This window comes from Otolemur garnettii, unplaced genomic scaffold (genome assembly GCF_000181295.1).
Source record: "Otolemur garnettii isolate 467f Iridium unplaced genomic scaffold, OtoGar3 scaffold00058, whole genome shotgun sequence".
Taxonomy (NCBI): domain Eukaryota; kingdom Metazoa; phylum Chordata; class Mammalia; order Primates; family Galagidae; genus Otolemur; species Otolemur garnettii.
This window is the reverse complement of record NW_003852453.1, coordinates 1,419,609-1,442,985: the sequence shown is the minus strand read 5'-3', so window position 1 is coordinate 1,442,985 and position 23,377 is coordinate 1,419,609. Positions and strand designations below refer to the sequence as shown.

Here is a 23,377-nt window from a genome sequence, read left to right as displayed (position 1 = left end):
GACTGTGTATTTTCAAATAGCTGAACTTCCAGTTCACTGATTTGAGCTCTGAGTTGTTGCTGGTGTAGATCTTGGCTTTGCATATTTGTTTTTTTGCAGTCTTGGCAATCAATATTTGTTTTTCATTTTGTGTGTTGAGGGGAGCACAGCTTGTCTCTGTGCTGCCATTTTAGAACCATAATTTCTCAGAATCTTCATTTTTATTTGAAGATCAGTGAGCAGATTTTGGATTGTGCATAGAATTAAATGTAATTATGAGGGTTGTTAAGTCCAAAATCAGCAGGGCTAGAAGTTCCAGTAAGAGTTGATGTTGCTGGGCGGCGGCGCCTGTGGCTCAGTTTGTAGGGCGCCAGCCCCATATACCCAGGGTGGTGGGTTCAATCCCACCCTTGCTGGACTGCAACAAAAAAAACAGCCGGGCGTTGTGGCAGGTGCTTGTAGTCCCAGTTACTTGGGAGGCTGAGGCAAGAGAATCGCTTAAGCCCAGGAGTTGGAGGTTGCTGTGAGCTGTGTGATGCTGTGGCACTCTACCAAGTGTGATAAAGTAATACTCTGTCTCTAAAAAAAAAGATAGAATTGATGTAGCCATCTGAAGACAGAATTTCTCTAAAGCACTTTTTATTAGTTCACGGCATAGAGGTGGAGTTGGCTATTATCATACGAGTACAGTAGGAATTTAGTAAGTATTTCTTAAATGAACAAATGAAGAAATAAATGGGAAACTGGGCTTTGGGCAGGTCAAGTTGCTTGTTCAGGGCCCTACGGTGGTGACTTGGGGGTAGAGCAGTGACAAATGGTCTATCTGCCACCTTTAAAACTCTGCTTCTTCTCTACAGAGACTTCATGAATTCACGGTAGAACAGGGACTAGCACTTAGACTTCCGCTCCTGTGTGCTCAGAGCTCGCCGGAGAGATGGGCCAGCTGTCTAGAACGCTAATCTGTGGGGGGAATCAAACATGCTCAGTCACTCAGGGTTTCGCCTTCCAGCCCCAGAACATCAGGTGCTGTGAGAGCACTAGGAGCCCTGCCAGGCAGTGCAGCTGTGTCTGCCAAACAGTCACACACAGTGCAAGTGACCTTGAATGATCCCCAACCCAGGCTGATGGGCCTGAAAGTTGACCAGCACAGTCAATAGAAGTTTAAAATCTGGATAAGATGTAAGATGCTACTGTTTCTTGGGAATGATTGATTTATTTTACTGTGTAAAGTTTTACTAGTTTGATATGCCTCCTGAGAAGTTGAAAGCTTTCGAAAAATTATTTAAGTTATACAGTTTTTAGTCAAAAATCAGTTTCTTCATTCCCTACTAAGCAAATTTTGAGAAATATTTTTGAAGTGCCAGGGGCGCCATATCACCCAGGGTCCTTCCTGGAATCTGTGTGTATTTTGGTCTGCACTAATAGGTGCATTCTGCCACGTCTGCCCACCCATCTGAGCACGCCTGGCTGTGCTCACTCTGTGCTCCTGGTGCCTTTTGCTGCCTGCCTGTAGATTGGGGAGCGGGGTCTCAACCTCTCCGGGGGACAGAAGCAGAGGATCAGCATGGCCCGTGCTGTCTACTCGGACCGTCAGCTCTACTTGCTGGACGACCCCCTCTCAGCAGTGGACGTCCATGTGGGGAAGCACATCTTTGAGGAGTGCATTAAGAAGATACTCAAGGAGAAGACAGTTGTCCTGGTGACTCACCAGCTGCAGGTGACCATCCCTATAGGGCTCTGGATGTGAGTGATGAACAGCACTCAAGGCCCTGCCATTTAATTTAATTTAATTCATTTATTTATTTTGAGACAGAGTCTCACTGTTACCTTCGGTAGAGTGCTGTGGCATCACAGCTCATAGCCACCCAAACTCTTGGACTCAAGTGATCCTCTTGCCTCAGCCTCCCAAGTAGCAGAAACTACAGGCACCTGCCGCAGTGGCTGGCTATTTTTAGAGATGTCTTCTTGTGGCTCAGGCTGGCCACTCCTGGTCCCGAACTCCTGGGTTCAGGCATTCCACCCACTTCAGCCTCCCGGAGTGCTAAGATCAGAGGCATGAGATGCCGTAAGGGCCTGTCATTTTAGAGTGACCCAGTGACAGCCTCACAGCACCTGTCCTTTCATCTCAGACTAGATTCCCCCAACTTCGGGAGGGTTGTAAAGAACTTGGATTTCTTCTGCTTTCCACATGGAGAAGACAGGCTAGTCGAAGATTTCTGTGGTCAGTAAAATTTAAAACCAAATTTTGAAGTTTCCTTTATCTTCAGAATTTTATGAGTAGACCCCCGCTTTTCTTTTCTTCTTCTTCCTTTTTTTTTTTTTTGGACCCCTGCTTTTCAGAAAGGAAAACAGGCTGGGTGCAGTGGCTCACACCTGTAATCCTGGCACTCTGGGAGGCCAAAGTGGGTGGATTGCTTGAGTTCAGGAGTTCGAGACCAGCCTGAGTAAGAGTGAGACCCCGTCTCTACTAAAAACAGAAAAAGCTAGCTGGGCATTGTGGCGGGTGTCTGCAGTCCCAGCGACTTGGGGGACTGAAGCAAGAGGATCACTTGAGGCCAACAGTTTGAGATTGCTGTGAGCTGTGAGGCCACAGCACTCAACCCCAGGGCAACAGAGTGAGATCTGTCTCAAAAAAACCAAAACAATCCCTTGGAGAAGAATTCTCCAATTCTTCCATTTGTAAATTAAGAGCCACTTCAGGGTGTTTTCTTACTGACAATAGTCATGGTGCAATGGCTGTCTGTGGCTCTGCCTGTGATGGGTCATTTTCCATACTCTTTTCACATATGGCATCAGCCTCAAGACCTTATTGTTATTTTTCTCTCTTTTCTTCTGTTTCTTCTTCTTTTGACTCGTTATTTTTGTTTTACTATTTTGGTATTTCTTTTTCTTTTTCTTTCTTTTTTTTTTTTTTTTGCAGTTTTTTGGCCTGGGCTGGGTTTGAACCTGCCACCTCCAGTGCCCCACTCCTTTGAGCCACAGGTGCTGCCCACTTTTAAGAGTTTTTTTAGGGTAGAGTTTTAGGAGTTAAATCATTGATTCATAATTCTTTAAAAATTTTCCCTGCTACTAAATACACACATATCAAATTGTTTTCCAAAGCAGTTGTACCAATCTACAATCCTGCCAACAGTTTATGAGATTCCCCTTTATCTAAAAGCATTATCAGGGTGGTGCCTATAGCTAGTGGGTAGGGCACTGGCCACATACACTGAGGTTGGCAGGTTTGAGCTCAGCCTGGGCCTGCTAAACAACAATGACAACTGCAATGAAAAAATAGCCAGGCGTTGCGGTGGGTGCCGATATGCCCAGCAACTATGGAGGCTCAGGAAAGAAAATTGCTTAAGCCCAAGAGTTTGAGGTTGCTGTGAGCTGTGATGCCATGGTACTCTACCGAGGGTGACATAATGAGACTCTATCTCAAAATAAACAAATAAAAATAAACTCATCATCAACACCTTTGCCAAAGTTGTGGTATGAAATAATATTTTAGGGCAGCACCTGTGGCTCAAAGGAGTAGGACGCCGGCTCCATATGCCGGAGGTGGCAGGTTCAAACCCAGCCCTGGCCAAAAACTGCCAAAAAAAAAAAAAAAAAAAAGAAAGAAATAATATATGATTATGATTTCAATTTGTATTTCCCTGATGAATACTAAAGTTGAGTGTTTTTACCTACGCTTACTGAAGACCTTATTTCTTCTGACTGTCCAGTATTTAGAGCTTTGTGACCAGATCGTTTTGCTAGAAGATGGGAAAATCTGTGAACATGGAACTCACAGTGAGTTAATGCAGAAAAAGGGTCAATATGCCCAACTCTTCCAGAAGATCTACCCAGAGGAAGCAACACAGGTGATTCGCACTCCGCCCTGCTCACACCCCACGGGCAGAACAGCCCTGAGCTCACCCCATGCTCTCTCTCCAGGACATCCCGCAGGACACGGCAGAGACAGCCAAGAAGTCACAGGCAGAAGATCAGGCTCAGGCCACCTCCCAGGAAGACTCTCTCAGCGAAAATGCTGGTAATGATGTGGGAAGCAGGTTGAGAATTTCTGCCCACCTGCCTGAGTCTTCCAGAGGTCCTGGTATTTCTTTTTGGACCCCAAGATGGGCTGTGTCCTTCCCTGTCTGAGATCCTCAACATTCCTGTATGCAGGTTACAGATCCAAGTAGTCCAGGGCGGGGGGTGAGGACTGAGTGGTTAGGAGGCCTGAAAGATCCAGAAGGGAGTGTTGTTGGGGGAAACAGCTGAGGCTGCCTCTGCGGGAAGGGGGGTGACTCTGACCCTGTAGACTTACGACTCGGCTAGGCATCTGGACATTTCACTCATTGCCTGCTAATAAAGAGTGAACGTGGAGAGCAAAGGTGCTAGGAATCAGAAATGACCGGGGCTCAGCCCCTGACACCCAGCAGCTCAGGGCCCTGCTATGGTCTGAAGCAGGGTCGCAGAAGAGAAAGACCTCCATTTTCGAGTAAGGCAGTTCTGTACTTGAATCCCATCTCTGCTGCTTACAAAGCTGTGTGACCTTGAGCAAATAACTTAACTTTTCTGAAGCCTCATTTGCAAAAGGGGAGATAGGGTCACACAGCAGTTGATAGAGGAGGCAGCCTTGCAGAATTATAGTGAAGATTAGATGAGGTCAGGTGCAGGTAAATGACACAGGGGAGGCCCCCATGTCCCTCCGAGTCCCGTAATGCAATTTCCTTCAGTGTTCAAGTTCCAGGAAGAGAACTGCTCTTCCGCAGGAAATACTTGGGTTTGTTAGAAGAAGGGACAACGTCAGGCGGGAGTGATAGAGATTCGCCACCGTGCTGGCGGCTGTTTTTATTGCCATCAGAAGTGTCTGGTGTCTTAGTATGTCCAGGTCTTTGGGCCAAGCTCAAGGCCAAGGCTCTGCCGGGGCTGGTGCCCAGCTGTTTGGTGTGTTGTCTCAGAAGCATGTTGTAGCAGAGCATCTTGGCAACCATCTAGGCCTGCCATTTTTTTAGATGAGGAAACAGAGAGTTTAAGTGACTTGCCTGAGGTTGCACAGTATTATGGTGGCAATTCTGGAACCCAGGTTCCCTGGTCCCAGTCATGGCTTTTTTTTTTTTTTTTGGTAGAGACAGAGTCTCACTTTATTGCTCTTGGTAGAGTGCCAGGGCGTCACAGCTCACAGCAACCTCCAACTCCTGGGCTTAGGCGATTCTCTTGCCGCAGCCTCCTGAGCAGCTGGGACTACAGGCGGCTGCCACAATGCCAGCTATTTTTTTTGTTGCAGTTTGGTTGGGGCTGGGTTTGAACCCCCCACCCTCGGTATGTGGGGCCGGCACCCTACCCACTGAGCCCCAGGCGCCACCCAGTTGTGGCTTTTTTCATTCTCTCCTGCTGCCTCCCTCAGCCTGCCAACTATGTGGGAACTCTAGGCCTCCAAAATTTACTGAATGGCCAGACACAGTGACTCACACCTATAATCTTAGCATTCTGGGAGGCCGAAGCAGGTGGATTGCCTGAGTTCACAGGTTTGAGACCAGGGTGAGCCAGAGTGAGATCTCATCTCTAAAAATAGCTGGGCTCCTGTAGTTCCAGCTACTTGGGAGGCTGAGGCAAGAGAATCGCTGGAGACCAAGAGTTCGAGGTTGCTGTGATGTGATGCCACAGCACTCTACCAAGGGTGACAAAGTGAGACTCTGTCTCATAAAAAAAAAAAAAAAAGAAAGAAAGAAAAATAAAATAAATAACATTTTTTGAATGGTCAGTGCTGGATCCCCTTTCCAAGCTCTGGATCCAGGTCAAAGGTTACCTCCAGCAGAGTCTTCCATGGAAAACCTGCCGGTGGGGCCAGACTTCGGTGGGCGCTGAAGCTGGAAGGTGAAAAGCTGAGAGGGATGGGAGCTGAGGGCAGAAGGAGCTGCCAGGATCCCCCTTGACCCGGGAAGGAGGCCAGGTCATCGGGAGGCACACCATTTTCCTCTCCTTTCATCCCGACCTAGTGCCAGAGCATCAGCTCACCTACGAGGAGAAGATGGAGGAAGGTGCCCTGAGCTGGAGCGTCTATCACCGCTACATGCAGGCGGCGGGAGGTACGGGCTGCAGACACCCCATGCCACCCTGGCGCTCTCTCGGAACAGCCTTGCCCCTGAAACTGGGTCGCTTTGGAACTCGTGAGGTCACGTGGCGTAGAGCAGTACCAAGGAGCCTGCCTTGTGCCGGCTGGTCATGCAATGGGGGCAAGATAAGGACCACCGACTCAAATTGGAAGTTCAAAAAGGAGTCTTCTATTCACCGCGGGGCTGTCTCAGCAAAGCCTAAGGCAGACTAAGTGAGAGAGCATTGAGGGGTCTGAAGTTGGGGTTTTTCTAGTCTGAAAGTTGGCAAAGGGACAGACAGGTGTGCCGAAAGTTAGCAAAAGAAGCAAAAAGCAAGCCGGGGTCACGATGACCCCCTTTACAGAAGCAAACAGTGCCATTTAGTGGATTAGCAGACAGGTGACATAAAGGTCACATAAAGAAGATCTCCAGGAAAGCAGCAAATGCTTAAATGGACAATTTTTTTTTTTTTTATTTTTTGCGTTTTTTTTTTTTGGCCGGGGCTGGGTTTGAACCCGCCACCTCCTGCATATGGGGCTGGCACCCTACTCCTTTGAGCCACAGATGGCGCCCCTAAATGGACAAATTGACCAAGCAGGCAATTGATCTGTGTTTACAAAGGACAGGCATGTACCAGGCACTGTGCCAAGCTGTGGAGGGGAGGGGGTATAAAGTCATCTAAGAACCAACTCTGGAATCTGGCTGGAGACTTCAGACATCGCTTCCCCCAGATAGCGAGAGGGAGCTCTGTGCCCAGGCAATCTCAATCTCCTCCGAGAAGCACGAGCCTTGAAGGAAGTGTGGAATTTTGGCAGGCTATGGGCATGGGTAGGTGGGCAGAGTGCGGGGGCATGAGGCCGGGAGGAACGCAGCCTGAGTTTTCCCATCTTAGCCTTTTTGAATCCCAGGTCTTGTCCTTCCCAGCTCTGTCACTTTGAGCAAGTTACTTGCCTTTTTTGAGATTCAATTTCCTCCTTGTTTTAGTCTGTTTGTACTGCTGCAACAAAATACCTGAGACTGGGTAATTTATAAAGAGCAGAAATTTGTTGCTCTGAAAGCTGAGAAATCCAAGATCCAGGCACCAGCAGGTTCAGCGTCTGCTGAGGGCCCCACATCTGCTTCCAAGGTGGTATCTTGGACGCTGCATCTTCTGTTCTCTGGAGAGGGCAGATGTGTCCTCTGGGGCAAAAGAGACAGAAAACAGGGAGGCAGGACTCTGAGGCATCTTTTGTAAGGGCACTAATCCCTTTTGTGAGGGCTCCACCCTCATGACTTAACCACCTTACAAAGGCCCCACCTTCTAATACCATCACCTTGGTGCTTTGGTTTCAACATATGAGTTTTAAAGTGACACATACATTGAAACAACAGCACTCACGTAACTGGGGATGGAATCGCAGCTTCAGCAATAATGCATATGTGCAGTACTCTGCCTGGCACAGGATGTGCTAGTGCCCAGTATGTCCAGCACAAAAGGGGGCCCACTTCTAGGCTCACTTCCCTAGAATATGCTGCTGTGTCCCAGACACTGGGCTGGGTGATTGACACTATCTCATAATCATCTTCAGCCCAGCCCTGTGGCTGGGGTGTCTGTCACCCTTGTATCACTGAGGCTTGGTACCTTGTCCAGGGTCACATAGCTTGGAGGTTGTAGAGCCAGGATTTAAACCCAGGATTCTCTGACTTTGGAACCCAGCTCTTCCCAGTCCTCCAAGGCATCCAAGTGGACAGGGGTCAGGGATTTCCAGGGATCAGGGGCTGGGTGCTGAGCGGCACTGTGGGCAGGTGCCTGGCGACTGTGTGTGGGTCCTGGGCGTGACCTCTGTCTCCCTCTCAGGGTACGTGGTCTCCTTCCTGGCCTTGCTTCTCTTGGTTGTGTTTATCTGCCTCACGATCTTCAACTTCTGGTGGCTGAGCTACTGGCTGGAGCAGGGCTCGGGGGTGAGTACCCTGATGTGGGTGTGTTGTGGTTCTGTGGGCTTCAGTGCAGTGGGACTGGGTGACCAGAGTGTTACCAGGGACCCCTGGGACAAGCCCAGAGCCGGCTGGCAGTCAGCGTCTCAGAGATGACCATCTGGGAGTCAGGATGCTGGCAAGGGGCTTTACAGAATGGGTGGTTCCCCCTGCAGTCTTGTTGGGTCAAAATCAACATGTTTGTGTCCCCAGACGGCTGTCTATGAATCTTTAAATCCCACCCTAGTGACTTTTTCCTATGACTCCCACCTCATCTTCTCACTCTGGTCTATTTAAAATGTGCCCTGCCACAGGGCCGGGAGCCGCTGCGCCCACACCGTGTCAGGTCATTTCATCCATCTTCCCAGCCACATTCGAGGTGGGTTTCTCTGTCCCCATTTATCCATGAGGACCCTGGAGAGGATAAAGTCCTTCCCTAGGACATGAAGGATCTGGAACTTGAACTTCGTGCCCCTGCTGCTGGGAGCTGTGCTTTTCCCACAGGGCTCCACTCAGTTGGCTTTCGAGGGCTGGTCAGGAAAACAGAAGCCACCCTAAGTATTTAGAGTCCAAAGATCTAACACAGGGAAGCAGAGGCTTCCACGGCCACTGGAGGGGAGGTGGTCACCAGTGATGTCAGCAGCAAGTAGAACTGACTCGGGTGGTTCTCAGAAGGGTCCCTGGGAGCCTCTGGCAAAGTTCCTGGCAACTGTGGGCAGGTGTGTGGGGCGTGAATTTTGCCAGAGGCTCCCAGGGATCCCTCTGCGGACCCACAGTTGCTGCCAGAATATTATGGATTCTCCTCTTCCATCCTTCATGTTTCTTGCGAGTGCCTCTCCTTGGCAGAATCTAACTCTAAAACAAGTTGGCTTCTCTCTGCGTGGTAGTGGATAGTGAAGGGGGCCTGCTGTTATAGTGGACCCGAACCCGGGCAGGGCAAGCTGGCTGCTCCCTGCACGGCGGTGGGTAGCGTAGGGGACCTGCTGCTATAGCAGACCTGACCTGGGCAGGGCTGGAGGAGGGAAAAGAGACAGAAATCAAAGCTCTGAGCAGGGAGGTCTTAACACAGTGTCACCTTCTATCAGCCGCTGAGTCTTATGCGGCCACAGGGAGAGGGATTTTCCTGCCACTGAATTACACCCTGGACTCATGCGTTCTGACCCCCTGTTCTCTTAAAGACCAACAGCAGCCAAGAGAGCAACAGGACCACTGCTGACCCAGGAGACATCATGGACAATCCTCAGCTGTCCTTTTACGAAATGGTATATGGCCTCAGCCTTGTGTTCCTGGTCTGCGTGGGGGTCTGCTCATCAGGCGTTTTTACCAAGGTCACGAGAAAAGCATCCACAGCCTTGCACAACCAGCTCTTCAGCAAGGTATGGGCCTGGCGCTAGGTGTGGCCACAGGCCCTGACCATGCCCAAGTTTTTTGTTTGTTTGAGACAGTCTTACCTTTTCACCCTCAGTAGAGTGCTGTGATATCACAGCTCACAGCAACCTCAAACTCTTGGGCTCAAGTGATTCTCTGCCTCAGCCTCCAGAGTAGCTGGGACTACAGGCGCCCACCACAGCACCCGGCTATTTTTAGAGATAGAGTCTTGCTCTTGCTTTGGCTGATCTCGAGCTCCTGAGCTCAGGTGATCGATCTGCCTTGGCCTCCCAGAGTGCTGGGATTACAGGTGTGATCCACCATGCCGGCTTCTTCTTCTTCTTCTTTTTTTTTTTTTTCAAATTATTAGACTTTGTTTTTTGAACTGTTCTTGCTTTATACAGATGACTCCCTCTTTGGGTCGCATGGTCTGTGGTTTTGTAAATGTGTAATGACTTGGATCCGCTGTCCAGGGTAGTCTCACTGCTCTAAAATCCCGGCTCCCACCTATTCATGTCTCCCTTCCTCCCCAACTCCCTGGCAAGACAACTACTTGTCTTTTACTGTCTCTGTAGTTTTACAGGTGGGAGGACTGGTTCACTAGGTGAGGAAGGGGCTGGAAGGAGCCTCACAGTGCTTCTGCGGCTAGAAGTAGAGTTCTCTGAGTACAGAGCACACTGGAGCCGGCCTCTGTTGGCTGAGCACCGTCACACGTAGGGCTGCTTATAATTGCCCCACGTTCCCTTTCAAGTGGGTATTATCGTCATTTTATGTGTGAGAAAATGGAAATCTTATGAAGGTGGCACCCCAGCTTGGTCTCTAAAACCCAGCGGCGTGAGGGCCTTTGGCAATCAAAACACATTTCTCCTTCCCTTCCCTTCCCTTCCCTTTCTTCCTCCCTCCCTCCCTCCCTCCCTCTCTCTCTCTCTTTCTTTCCCTCCCTCCCTCCCTCCCTCCCTCCCTTCCTTTTCCACCTTCTGGTTAGAGCATATGTGTGCTGAGAATACCACATTGTCTATGGTGTAACACTGCCTCTTGGAAACATGGTTTCTCTCTCTCACTGTTCAAGTGTCACGATGTGCCACATCTATAAGGAGCCTTGGGCTCACCAGGGAGTGAATGACCAGTGCAGGTAGGGCTGGGCTGCCATGGGCCTGTAGTCTAGTGGGGAAGCTGGACAAGGAAAAGGCCACAGCAATATGATGACTGAAGTTAACCACAGATGGGGCCCCCAGGGCCAGAGGAACTTAAGAGGCACCTGCCCTCAGTGCCTTAGGGAGTCCAAGAAGGCTACTTGGAAGAGGTGACCCGTCTTTTCAAAGGATGAACTGTATTTAGCAGCTCAAGATCAGGAGGTAGGAGGTAAAACAAAAACAGAGCATTCCTGGGGAGGTGTAAGGAGTTCGGGAAGGCTGGGGCTAAGAGGGGTGGGGCAGGGGTTCTGACTCAGGAGGTAAGGAGGGGACTGTCATTCTGTGTACACTAAATGCGAATTGTGTTGCTATTAAGTGTTTCAGTTTTGGGAGGACGAGGTAAAGTGATTGACTTGGCGGAACCAGAAAGCAGGAGAGAGAAATTCTGCCTGAGGCCTGTGGTGCCGGCCCTCAGCCAGGTGGTGTCTGAGAGTCTTGAAATACACAGTGTCCAGGCTTCCAAGGGGCATTTTGTAATTTTACTTTTGAGAAATGTTCAAGTTTCTTTCCATTAGAAAATATATTTCACATTTAAAATATTTTTCTTTTTCTAGTCCCTTTCTGGCTTTATTGAAATGCATTTTGACTCAGCGCCCATAGTACAGTGACTATGGCATCAGCCACATACACCGAGGCTGGTGGGTTTGAACCTGGCCCGGGCCAGCTAAACAATGATGACGACTGCAACAAAAAAATAGCTGGGCATTGTGGTGGGCGCCTGGAGTCCCAGCTGCTTGGGAGGCTGAGGCTAGAGAATTGCTTAAACCCAAGAGTTTGAGTTTGTTGTGAGCTGTGACGCCACGGCACTCTACTGAGGGTGACGTAGTCAGACTCTGTCTCAAAAAAAAAAGAAAGGAAAAAGAAATGTGCTTTGATTGTCAAAGGGCCTCACGAATGCTGGTTTTAGAGACCAAGCTGGGGTGCCACCTTTAAGAAGAGGCAGTTATGATTACATTTGATCCTAGAGTCCGACTCTTGTGCGATTTCAGTCGAATTGCAGCTACTCATCCTTGGCAATCCCGAGTGCAAGTGGTCCCGGCTGTAGGGAAGAACAGAGCTGGCAGTGATGGAATGAGCATGGGAGCAGGCCCTGCTCTGAGCATGCTCGTGCATCCTCTCTGTCTGTCTCTCTCTCTCAGTGACAGCTCTGTGAGAGCTAATTCACACCTTTGAATTGTGCAGCTCAGGGGTGTTGGGTGTGTTCTGTGAAGCACCATTATCATCCCCACTTCACAGATGAGGACCTCAAGATCAGAGAGGTTAAGTAACTTGCCCAGGGTCACACAGCAGTTGGTAGAGAAGGTAGCCAAGTCCGGAGCCCGTCCGTGCTTTTAGCTACAGTGCTGTACTTCTTCCCTGGAGGCCCCTCCGGCTGCAGCTGCAGCTCCCCGGAGCCCAGGAGAACAGGCTTCTTCCACCACTCCCAGCAGGGCTGGCTCTCACCTCTCACCGTCTGGGTTGCTCTGTGTCCCTACAGGTTTTCCGCTGCCCCATGAGTTTCTTCGACACAACCCCAACAGGCCGACTCTTGAACTGCTTTGCGGGCGACTTGGACGAGCTGGACCAGTTCCTGCCCGTGGCTGCCGAGCAGTTCCTGCTGCTGTCTCTGCTGATAATCGCCATCCTGCTGCTCATCGTCATGCTGTCTCCCTACGTCCTGCTGCTCACAGCCGTGGTGATGGGTTTTTGCCTCATTTATTATAAGTGAGTAGCTTCCGTGACTCAGGGTAGGTGTGTGGCTGGACCAACCTGGCTGGAGGTCCCCGAGGTGGATGGCTCAGGTCGTGCGCCTTGATTCCTGATACAGGGTGTTCAGGAGAGTCATCAACTTGTTTAAGAGGCTGGACAGCTACAGCCGGTCTCCTGTGTTCTCCCATATCCTCACCTCCCTGCACGGCTTGAGCTCCATCCACGTCTACGAAAAAACCGAAGCTTTCTTCAACCGGTGAGTTCTGCAGCTGCTGGAGGATGACGGGTGACGGTGGGAGTGGGATCATACAGAACATTATTCTATTCCATTTAGTTCTCTGAGCTGCTCCAACCTCATCTGTGAGATAGTGTTTATGAAAAACAAAAATGTAAATGCTACGGAAAATGCGCATAACCTATAAAGACCTGTGGGTGTTTTGTATACTTGGGTACCTATGTGTACATATATTTAATAAGATGGATTATTATGTAAATATATCTTGCATGATACTTTTTTCTTTCACTTCTAAACAAATCTTAGTGAAATCTCACTTCACTAATCTTAGTGAAATGATAAGGAGTGAGAGCTTCCTAAATCATGTACTGCTTATATGGATAGATTTGCCTTCTGAATGTTTTTTGAAACATAGGATTGTTTCTGAGGGGTAATTGTGTAACCTAAACTTACCTGTTTGTAATTGTCTTCACTCATGTGGGGCTCACACCCTGGTGCAAGAGCAGAGCCATGGGCATGTATTTTTGTAGTGACACAGGATTGGGTAAGAACGATGGCCTGGTGAGGAGCAGATACGCTGCCTGGGAGTTCTGAGGGGAAGGAGGTGGCCTGTGGGGGGAGGAATCAGGGATGGCTTTGGATAGGAAGTGTCATTGGAGCTGGCTTTGAAGCCTGGACACGGAGTGGGCACACATCTGGGCGATGGCATCTGCTCAGAGCCCTGGAACACGGGCCGGACCGCAGCATCTGCTCAGAGCCCTGGAACACGGGCCGGACCGCAGCATCTGCTCAGAGCCCTGGAACACGGGCTGAACCGCAGCATCTGCTCTTTCTGTGGCACCGCAGCTCTGAGGACTGACTGAGGGGTCTTGGAGCAACTCATTAGTTCAGTCCACCCGAGAACCTGCCATGCGCCCAGCACCCACTAGGGATACAGCTGTAGACAAGACAGACACAATCCCCACCCCTCACCCCCCAGGTGTAAAACAGGCCAGAGGACAGAAAGGGACCACGGTAGGATTGGAGCTGCTGCTGGGGAAGGTTTCAGAGGCAGGGACCCTGAGCAGAGGTCTCAATAAAGTGAGGATTGAACTATGGAAATATGTGCGCAAGAACTTTCCAGGCAGAGAGAACAGTAAATGCAAAGACTCTGAGATGGGGACATATATATATATATATTTTTGTCACTGTTTCACTGCTCTGCCTTCCACGGTGTCCGCTCACCTCCAAGTTCTCGGAGACTCCCTGGCAGCTCCAGGCTCCCCTCTTACCAGCAGAGTGGTAGTTTCAGATGTCCCACTAATCCCCTCCCTGCACCTCTCACAGATCCTGGCAATCACTCCCTCTCTTTAGTCTAATGAGGGTGACTCCTCCATCCCTGGATGAGTCACAGAGTTTAGGGGTCAGGCCACCCCCACCCAAATCCACAACGTAGAAAGGGCACACGTGGAATTTACTAGGTGTAGAATATAAATGTCTTAACACAATAACTAAGAAAGTGCCGTGGAGGCTATGTTGACCAGTTTGATGAAAATATTTCAAATTGTATATAGAAACAGCACATTGTGCCCCATGATTGGATTAATGTACACAGCTATGATTTAATTAAAAAAAAAAAAAGGACTGGGAAGAGCCCTGGAGATGACCCAAGTCCTGCTGTGGGGGTGGGGGGACGCTGGAGGAGCACCCAGCATCTGGCCCCGGGCCACCCTGGGGCGGTCACACCATGGTCTCACGCTGTGCTTTCTTCCTCAGGTTTAAACGCCTGACGGACACCCAGAACAACTACCAGCTGCTGTTTCTGGCATCCACACGGTGGGCGGCCTTGCGGCTGGAGATCATGATCAACCTGCTGACCTTGGCTGTGGCCTTGTTCTTGGCTTTTGACATCTCCTCTACCTCACAATCCTACAGAGCCATGGCCATCGGGCTGCTGCTGCAGGTGAGTGTGCTGGGCTCCGAGGGCTCTCCCAGCCGGGCCTGTCCTCGGCCCGTGGCCTTGTGGGATCTCAGGAGCCTCCTGAATTTGGCTACTTCGCTGCATTTCCCGTAGCACCTCTAAACTGGGCAGTCCGTATGTGGAGGGATTTAATGGCACCATAGAACACTGCAGTGAAGGGAGCCGACAGGCAACAGCACCCCACGTTCTTACTGGGTAGACGGGGAAACTGAGGCCCAGATGGGGTAGGGACTGTGCACACGGAGGGGTATACAGCTGGGATGGGAACCCTGACCTCTTGCTTTGTTCTTACCTAGATTGCGTTGCCAAACTTCTGCCTCACCCGGGAAGGTGGTTAACAGCTTAGGTTGAGGTTTCTAGCCCCTTCCCTAGAGCAAGACTTGAAGCAAACTGCTGGGCCCCTGCCTGAGTCTGGGAGGGTGACAGGGGACCACGCTCTGGGAGCACAGCCGTAGAGATTCTGAGTCAGGCCCTGGGTCATGCTCTTACAATGTAATTTGGAAACAGATTCTCTAGGAGATTTTGATATAGCGATCCACGTACCTCACCACCTGAATTCCTCTGCCCAGCAACTGGGGTGTGAGAGGCAGGGGGAGAGTGTGGAGGGAGTGGCTGGCCACTTCACGTCCACAGGAGCCAGCACAGGGCTGTCCGTGAAGGCACCCTGGCTGGGTTATTCATAGGTGTCTCTTCTGCGGCTGTGTGGCTTTCTCTCTAAGTGGCCTGGAGTCTCATGTGTGCCCCATTGGGCTCCATTAGTTCTCAGGGCAAGGTGCTTTGGGGTATGCAAAAGGGGCTCCCTTTGGTTCTCAGGGAGCCCCTGCAGTAGACGCATCTTTGCGTAGACACGCACTCCTGTATGTGTGTGTACAGAAGCTTCCCCCTGGGCCTGCAAGCCTCACACTCAGATAGGTGTCTGACGAGTGCAGCAGTGGTGGGTTTACTGGGAGCTGGTGCCACACCAGGTCTTGCCCTGGGTTCTTCCACCCGCCTCTCACCACAGCACTGCAGGACACACGGCAGGGTGGTTAGGAACATGTGGTTCATTTCAGGACGGGTGCGGTGGCTCATGCCTGTAATCCCAGCACTCTGTGAGGCCAAGGTGGGTAGATCTCCTGAGCCCATAGGTTTGAGACCAGCCTGAGCAAGAGCCAGACCCTGTCTCTACTAAAAATAGAAAAACTAGCTGGGTGTTGTGGTAGGCACCTATAGTTCCAGCTGCTGAGGAGGCTGAGGCAAGGGGATTACTTGAGCCCAGGAGTTTGAGGTTGCTGTGACCTATGACACCACAGCACTCTACCAGGGTGACAGATTGAAACTGTGTCTCAAAAAAAAAAAAAAAGAAAGAAAAAAGAAAAGAAAAGAATGTGTGGTTTGGAATGGCCAGGTTCAAAGCAGGCTCTGCATGCTGTGTTGACTTGGAGTAAGTTTGTTAGCTTGCCTGTGTCTGGATTCCTCATCTGTCAAAGGGTGATAGTAAAAATTCTGAAATCATAGCCTTGTGAGAATTATGTGTAAACGGGAGAGTTAATGCATGTTAAACATCTAGAATGGTGCCTGCCCAGAATAGACTAAATGCTCAGTTTACAACAATAAATTGGCTGTCCTGTCTTACAGATAGGAACCTCAGGGAGTTTAGTGACCTCTTGTGTTCCCACGGCTACTGAGAGACAGCTGCGTCCATAGTGGCCACATTCCCTTTCTCTCTCTGTCACATACACACACTCAGACAGCGGCGGGTCTCAGTGCAGACTTGCTCCCAAGCCTTTTGGAACTCTGGGGGAGAGGCACCAAGCCAGTGTCTCAGGGGGGGTTGAAATTATTGAGGCTCAGAAAGCCCCCGGTGCTGCAGGGCCTAGGCCAGAGTTCACCGCTGAGGGGAAGGGTCATGCACCGTCCGGCAAGGGGGGGACAGATGCTCACCTCTCCGGGGATCCCCTCTCAGAACAGCCCTGGAAGCTCAGTCTCCTTTCTCAGGCTCTGCTGCCCTGCTCCAGCGTCACATGCCCACCTGGGTGACAGCCTCCCAGCCTCCCAGCCCCTCAGCACCTTCCATCCTGCCTTCCACACTCTCACTAGACTGCAGTGGTTCTCAACCTTCCTAATGCTGCAATGCATTTTCATTGTTACAAAGGGGTCACGACCCACAGGTTGAGAATCGCTGTACTAGAGCAACCTTTAATTATAGAGTTTTTATCTTGTCACTGCCTCGTTCAGAAACCTTCAGAAACTCTTGTCTCCTTGTGCACCAAACCTGACCCCAGCGGCACTTTCTACTCTGGTCAAGCCAGTACCTGGCTGACTTCTGCACGAAGATTTGAGAAAATACGTTCAAGCTTTGGGAAGAAAAATCACACACCGTCTTGCTTTGCAGACCTAAGAGATTTCTCAGTGCACGTCAGAGGTGCGTCTAGCAGCCGAAGACCCAGCTCACAGGGGCCTCTCCCCCATGGGACCTTATTTTTATTTAAAAAAATTTTTTTCTCAGCAATTAACTTTTATTTATTTTTTTAAAGTCTCTGTTTTTTAAATGTTTTATTTTATTTTATTATTTTATTTTTGATTAATTATTTATGGACCTTATTTTCTGATGTGAGCAGAAGGCCGGGAGAAGGCCATTCTCAGCTGGCGGACTTAGTGGCCCAGCATGAACCCATGACTGTTTTATCTTTCTGCACTGGCACCCACAGCCTGGCTCTGTCCCTAGCCACTTCTCAGGGCTACCTATACTCATGATCGGGTGGCTGTTGCTGACGTAAGGTTTGCATCTTCACACACTAACAACCAGAGGCTGGAGAGGAGATAACTTTCTTCATGTGTCCTTAGGAGCAAAGAAAAGTTCCCAGAATACTCCCATCTGACACTTCCTCATGCTTCATTGGCCAGAATTGTGTCGTGGGTCCGCACCTCAAGTAACCATGGGCAGGAGTGGAATTGCCACGATTGGTTTGGATCAGCCGAGCTATCTGAAGCACAGGCTGCCAGATACCTGACAGTGATGGTGGCCTGCTGGCAAGAACACCTGCAGTGTCCAGCCAGCAGGGGGACAGGACGGGAGCCGGCCTTCCAGCCCCCCTGCCTCCTGCACAGCCTGGTGCCTTCCTACCACACTGGCCACCTTCTCAGACTCAAGAGGGCTTCTCCTCCCTTTCCCACACTCTTTGTTGGGCCATGGCCAAACACTTCTCCACCCGTCTTTAGCTTGCTAAATCTTACCCCTCCTCGACCATGTAGCACCAATTCCTGCAGGAGCCTCTCCTGGGGCCACTTCCTTGTGGAGAGTGTCCTCTGCACCATCGCTCTCTGGGGTTTTCTTTACTACCCAGCCTGTCGGGAGCTCCTCAAGGGCAGGGCCTGTGTCCGCCGCACTTTGTAACACAGAGCCTGGCCCAGCACCGGGCACAAAGCCTTCCAGCGGAGTTTGATGAAGGAATTTGGGATGGACTTGTTACCCTGCACCCTCTGCATACCCTGTTTGCCGTGTCCTGGATCAGGGTAAAGGAGCATAAAGACGGGGGTCTCCACTGCAGCTCTGCCTCCAGCTTAGGATGACTCTGTGTATGTCACGTCCCCTCTCTGCACCCCAGTTTCCTCACTGAGGGTGCCCCTAGATCCCCAGTGTCCCTAGCTTCCTGTAGCCTGAGTTTCTCTGAAGGCAGGGCCTGAAACAAGGACTCGGTACAGGCAGCTCATCTGGGGAAACGCTCCCAGCAGACAGGACAGAGGGAGCGGAAGAGGGAGGCAGGGAAGAGGAAATTCACACGAGAGGGCCATGGAGGCACCTGCTCCAGGTCACCAGGGCTTCACTCTACTGGGCTCTCCCAAAGGGGTATTTGAGAAATTCCCAGGATTGTGTCCCCAAAGGCTGAGAGACGGGCGTCTTTATCTGCCTGCTCTTGTTCCCTATCAGCTGAAGCTTGTTTTCAACCTCGGCTACCCGGGGATTCTGGGAAGCACTTGTGCCTGGATTGAGTGGGCTCCTTGGTGTGGGTGCAGGTTTTGAGCAGAAAGACATGGAGAGGGCACTTGAGGTGGAGGGGCGTCCAGTGGGATTCTCACCCTGCACTGCCCACCACAGCTGCGTCTGAACTCAAAAGTGGGCTGAGAGGGCTCTGCTCCATTTGAGCTGGGAAATTGTCTTGATCAGAGGGGCCACTCAGGGTGATGCTACCAGCGGTTTTCAGGAGTGTTGAGAGCTTGAGCACACCCCCGGCAGCCTCTTGACCTCCTGACGCGTCTCCTTCCTTCCAGCTGGCGTCCAACTTCCAGGCCACTGCTCGAATCGGCTCAGAGACAGAGGCGCACTTCACAGCTATCGAGAGGATGCTGAAATACATGAAGGTGGTGGGGAGTGGTGACAGGCAGCCGGTGGTCCTGCTTCCAGGTGGTGGGGAGCGGTGACAGGCAGCCGGTGGGCCTGCTTCCAGGTGGTGGGGAGCGGTGACACGCAGCTGATGGGCCTGCTTCCAGGTGGTGGGGAGCGGTGACAGGCAGCCGGTGGGCCTGCTTCCAGGTGGTGGGGAGCGGTGACAGGCAGCTGATGGGCCTGCTTCTTCCCTAGTAATCTTTCCTCTCTATACACCCTATTGCTCAGTATGGAGTGGTGGGCTTGGGGTTTGGCAGATCTGTGTTTGAGTCCCAGGTCATCCACTCATGAACCGCGGGGTCTTAAGCAAGTTGTTTTATCTGTTGGAGTCTTTCTTTCCTTGCCTGGGAAATGCATCTAAAAAGTATCACAAGAATGGAAAAGCAAGTATCCTATACACTCAATACTAACATGAAGCCAGTAGACCCACTCATACACGCCCACACAAGGGAAAAACTCAATTTAATTAATTCACGTTAGGGGGTGAGGGGAAGGTAGGAGAGAGGAAGAGCGAGGGGGAAAGGGGAGGAGGGGAGATTGGTGGGCTTCCACCCAACAGGAACATGGCACACCTCCTGGCTGGGGGCACAACTACAACAGGGACCTTCTCTAATAAATGCAAACATTGTAACCTAAGCATGTGTACCCTATAATAATACGAAATAAGAAAAAAGAAATATAATAAAAAATAAAAAAGAGAGAGAAAGGCTCATCTCACAGGACAAGCATAGAGAAAGATAAAGTCTGCCCATGGCTCGGAGCTACAGAAGGCACCCCATTGGGGGGATGCTTTTTTTGGTCATTATTCTGGATTTAATTGCTTTAGAGCAATAAATCAGAATAAATTAGAAAACGTGCTCTAGGTTACTAGTGCGGCTGGCTATATGGGTGTGAATCAGGTGAGTGGGGGGATTGATGCTCCTCTTGGGGTTCTCCTTTGATCACACAGCGGTGGCTGACAATGGTGCGGGGCAGGCCAGGTGGGTCACATGCCCCACAGCTGGAGGCCGGCAGGTCAGCAGGTGGTGGGCAGAGGTTGATGATAACAGGTGGTGGGCAGAGATTGATGCTAACTATTGATTTCTTTTTCTTTCTTTAAAAATAAGATGTGTGTCTCTGAGGCTCCTTTACACGTGGAAGGCACAAGCTGTCCCCCTGGATGGCCACAGCAGGGACAAATCACGTTTCAGGACTATGAGATGAAATACAGAGACAACACACCCGTTGTCCTTCATGGCATCAACCTGACCATTCATGGCCGCGAAGTGGTGGGCATCGTGGGAAGGACAGGCTCTGGTGAGCTGAGCTCTCTCCTTGGGCTTTTGGGTGCCAGACCTGGTTTGGTGTCTTTATTTTTATTTTAAAATAATAACAGGGTACAAGTGTTTTTGTTACGTGGATACCTTGTATAATGCTTAAGTCAGGGCCTCTGGTGTGCCCAACAGAACAGTGTCCATTACATCCAGTAGATAAGTTTTCATTCCACATCCCTCTCCCAACCCCACCCCATCCCATCCCATCCCATCTCTTTCTTGGTTTCTCATGTCATTTATATCACTCTGTGCCCACGTTGCCATCATCTAGCTCCCACCTATTAGGCAGGACATACGGTGTTTACTTCTCCATCCTGAGCTACATCCCTTAGGATGACAGTCTCCAGCTGCATCCAAGTTGCTGTGAATGGTGTAATTTCATTCCTTTCTATGGGTGAGTGGTACTCCAAGGTATGAATACACCATGTTTTCTTTATCCACTCATGAACTGGTGGGCAGTTAGGTTGATTCCACCTCTTTGCAAAGGTGAATGAAGTTATGAGGGTGTCTTTTTTTTTTTATATATATAAAATGACTTTATTTCCTTTGGGTACCCAGCATTGGATCAAATGGTAGGTCTGTTTCTTTAAGGAATCTCCATGCTGTTTTCCATAGAAGTTGTAATAATTTGCAGTCCCATCAACAGTGTAAAAGTGTTCCTTTCTCTTGGCATCTGTACCAGGAGCATCTACTGCGCTTTGACTTTTTACAACGACCATTCCAGCAGGTGTAAGGTGGTATCTCCTTGCAGTTTTAATCTGCATCTCACTGATGATTAATGTGGTTGAGCATTATTCATGTTTGTGGGCCATTTGTATTTGTCTATCTTCTTTCAAAACATTTCTGTTCATGTCTTTTGCCTACTTTTTTTTTTTAGACAAAGTCTTAACTCTGTCATCTTACCTAGAGTGCCGTGGAATCAGCCCAGCTCACACCAACCTTAAACTCCTGGGCTCAAGCCATTGTCTGACCTCAGCCTCCTGAGTAGCTGGGACTACAGGCGCCTGCCACAATGCCCAGCTAATTTTTCTATTTTTAATGGAGATGGGGTCTTGCTCTTGCTTAAGCTGGTCTCAAACTTCTGAGTACAACGGATCCTCTCCCTTTGAACTCCCAGAGTGCTGAGATACCGGCATGACCCACCACACCTAGCTTTTATCCACTTTAGGGGGTTGGTTTGAGTTCTTTGTAGACCCTGGAAAGAAGTCCTTTGTTGGACTACAGTTTGAGAATATTTTCTCCATTCTGTAGGTTGTCTATTCACTCTAGTGATTATTTCCTTTGTGGTGCAGAAGCTTTTTAATTTAACTAAGTCCCATGTACTTATTTTTGTTGTTCCTGTATTTGCCTTTGGGGTCTTGGCCATAAAATTCTTTGCCTAGGCCAACATATAGAAGAGTTTTTCCTATGTTTTCTTCTAGAATTTTAATGGTTTTGTGCCTTATATTTAAATCTTTGATTTGTTTTGAATTAATTTTTGTGTATGGTGAGAGACAAGGGTCCTGTTTTGTTCTTCGTGTGGATATCCAATTTTCTTAGCACCTGTTATTCAATAGGGCTTCCTTTCCCCAGTGTGTGCTGCTGTCTGCTTTGTTGAAGATCCGTTGGTGGTAGGGAGATGGTTTCTTATTTTCCAGCTTCTCTATCCTCTTCCGCTGGCATGTGTCCTTACTTTTATAACAGTGTCATGATGTTTTGGTTTCTATGGCCTTGTAGGATAGTTTTAAGTCTGATAATGAGATGCCTCCAGATTTGTTCTTTTTGCTCAAGATATCTTTGGCTATTTGGGCTCTTTTGGGTTCCAAATCAAGATTGGGATTATTCTTTCTACATTTATGAAATATGACAGTTGGTATTTTAACAGGGATTTCATTGAATCTGTAAATCACTTTGGGCAGTATGGATGTTTTAATGATGCTGATTCTACTGATCTGTGAGCTTTGGGATATTTTCCCATTTGTGCTATCTGTAATTTCTTTCAGCAGGGTTTTGTAGTTCTCCTTGTAGAGATCTTTCACCTCCTTGGTTAAGTAAATTTCTAGGAATTTTATTTTCTTTGTAGCTATTGCAAATGATATTGAATTTTTTTTTTAGACTCTTAGCTTGACTCTTATTACCATGTTGCCCCCAAAATAAGATTTACCCCCAAAATAAGCCCTGGCAGGATTTCTATGCATTTGTTAAATATAAGCCCTACCCTGATAATAAGACCTAGTGATGGGCGTGGCTATGCAGCATACCTGCATAGCCATGCCATGCATTTTGGTGTGGAGCGGTAAGTAAGACTGGGATACCTTTTATATGCCGCAGCTCCTGTCTCTGAGCCATTCACATTTGTGTGGGTGCATGTGTGGTACCCCCAGTCGCAGGCATCCTATTGTGCACATGCAAACGGCTAGGGGAAACAAGTTCACGCATCACTAGCACCAGCCCCACCAACAAGGTTGGCTCCCCCGTCAGGTTTCAAAAGAAGATGACTTAACTGTATTTGAGTAAATGTAGATTATTATATTATACTTAATAATAAGACATCCCCTGAAAATAAGCCCTAGTGTATCTTCTTGAGAAAAAATAAATATAAGACAGCATCTTATTTTCGGGGAAACACGGTAGTATATAGACATGCTCCTGATTCATGTACATTGATTTTATAACCTGAGACTTTGCTGAATTTATTTATTGATTCCAGGAGTATTTAGCGTTTTCTAGATAGAAGATCACATCATCAGCAAACAGGGATAGTTTGACCTTCTCTTTCCCAATCTGAATGCCCTTTATTTCTTTTTCTTGCCTGATTGCTCTGGTTAGGACTTCCAATGCTGTGTTGAATAGAAGAGGTGGCAGTGAGCAACTCTGTCTTATTTTAGTTCTTGGGAATGCCAACAACTCCCCCCATTCTGTGTGATGTTAGCTGGGGGCGGGGCTCATCATATATGACTTTTATAATTTTGAGGTATGTTGCTCCTATGCCCAATTTGTTCATGGCTTTTATCATGCAAGGGTGTTAGAGTTTATCAAATGCTTTTTCTGTATCTGTTAAGATGATTGTGTGATCTTTGTTTTTGTTTCTGTTTATGTGGTGAGTCCTGGGCACTGATTTTTGTATTTCAGAACATCCTTGTATCCCTGGGATGAAACCCATGTGATCATGGTGGATTATCTATCTTGAATTCGGTTTGCTAGTATTTTGTTGAAGATTTTTGTATCTATATTCATAAGGAATGGTGGTCTATAGTTTTCTATTTTTTTTTTTTTT

At 49.1% G+C, this 23,377-nt stretch overlaps 1 protein-coding gene across 1 annotated transcript in view; it reads left to right on the top strand.

The window, feature by feature from the left end:
* Positions 1-23,377, top strand: part of ABCC11 (ATP binding cassette subfamily C member 11) — a 70,367-nt gene that overhangs the window by 38,091 nt on the left and 8,899 nt on the right. Inside the window, exons 15-25 of the mRNA XM_003792596.3 lie at positions 1,493-1,696; positions 3,690-3,827; positions 3,901-3,997; positions 5,949-6,038; positions 7,882-7,985; positions 9,176-9,373; positions 12,036-12,262; positions 12,366-12,503; positions 14,238-14,424; positions 18,694-18,783; positions 19,915-20,104. Of these exons, the coding sequence (XP_003792644.1) occupies positions 1,493-1,696; positions 3,690-3,827; positions 3,901-3,997; positions 5,949-6,038; positions 7,882-7,985; positions 9,176-9,373; positions 12,036-12,262; positions 12,366-12,503; positions 14,238-14,424; positions 18,694-18,783; positions 19,915-20,104 (1,663 nt within the window). The remainder of the gene's footprint in view (positions 1-1,492; positions 1,697-3,689; positions 3,828-3,900; positions 3,998-5,948; positions 6,039-7,881; positions 7,986-9,175; positions 9,374-12,035; positions 12,263-12,365; positions 12,504-14,237; positions 14,425-18,693; positions 18,784-19,914; positions 20,105-23,377) is intronic.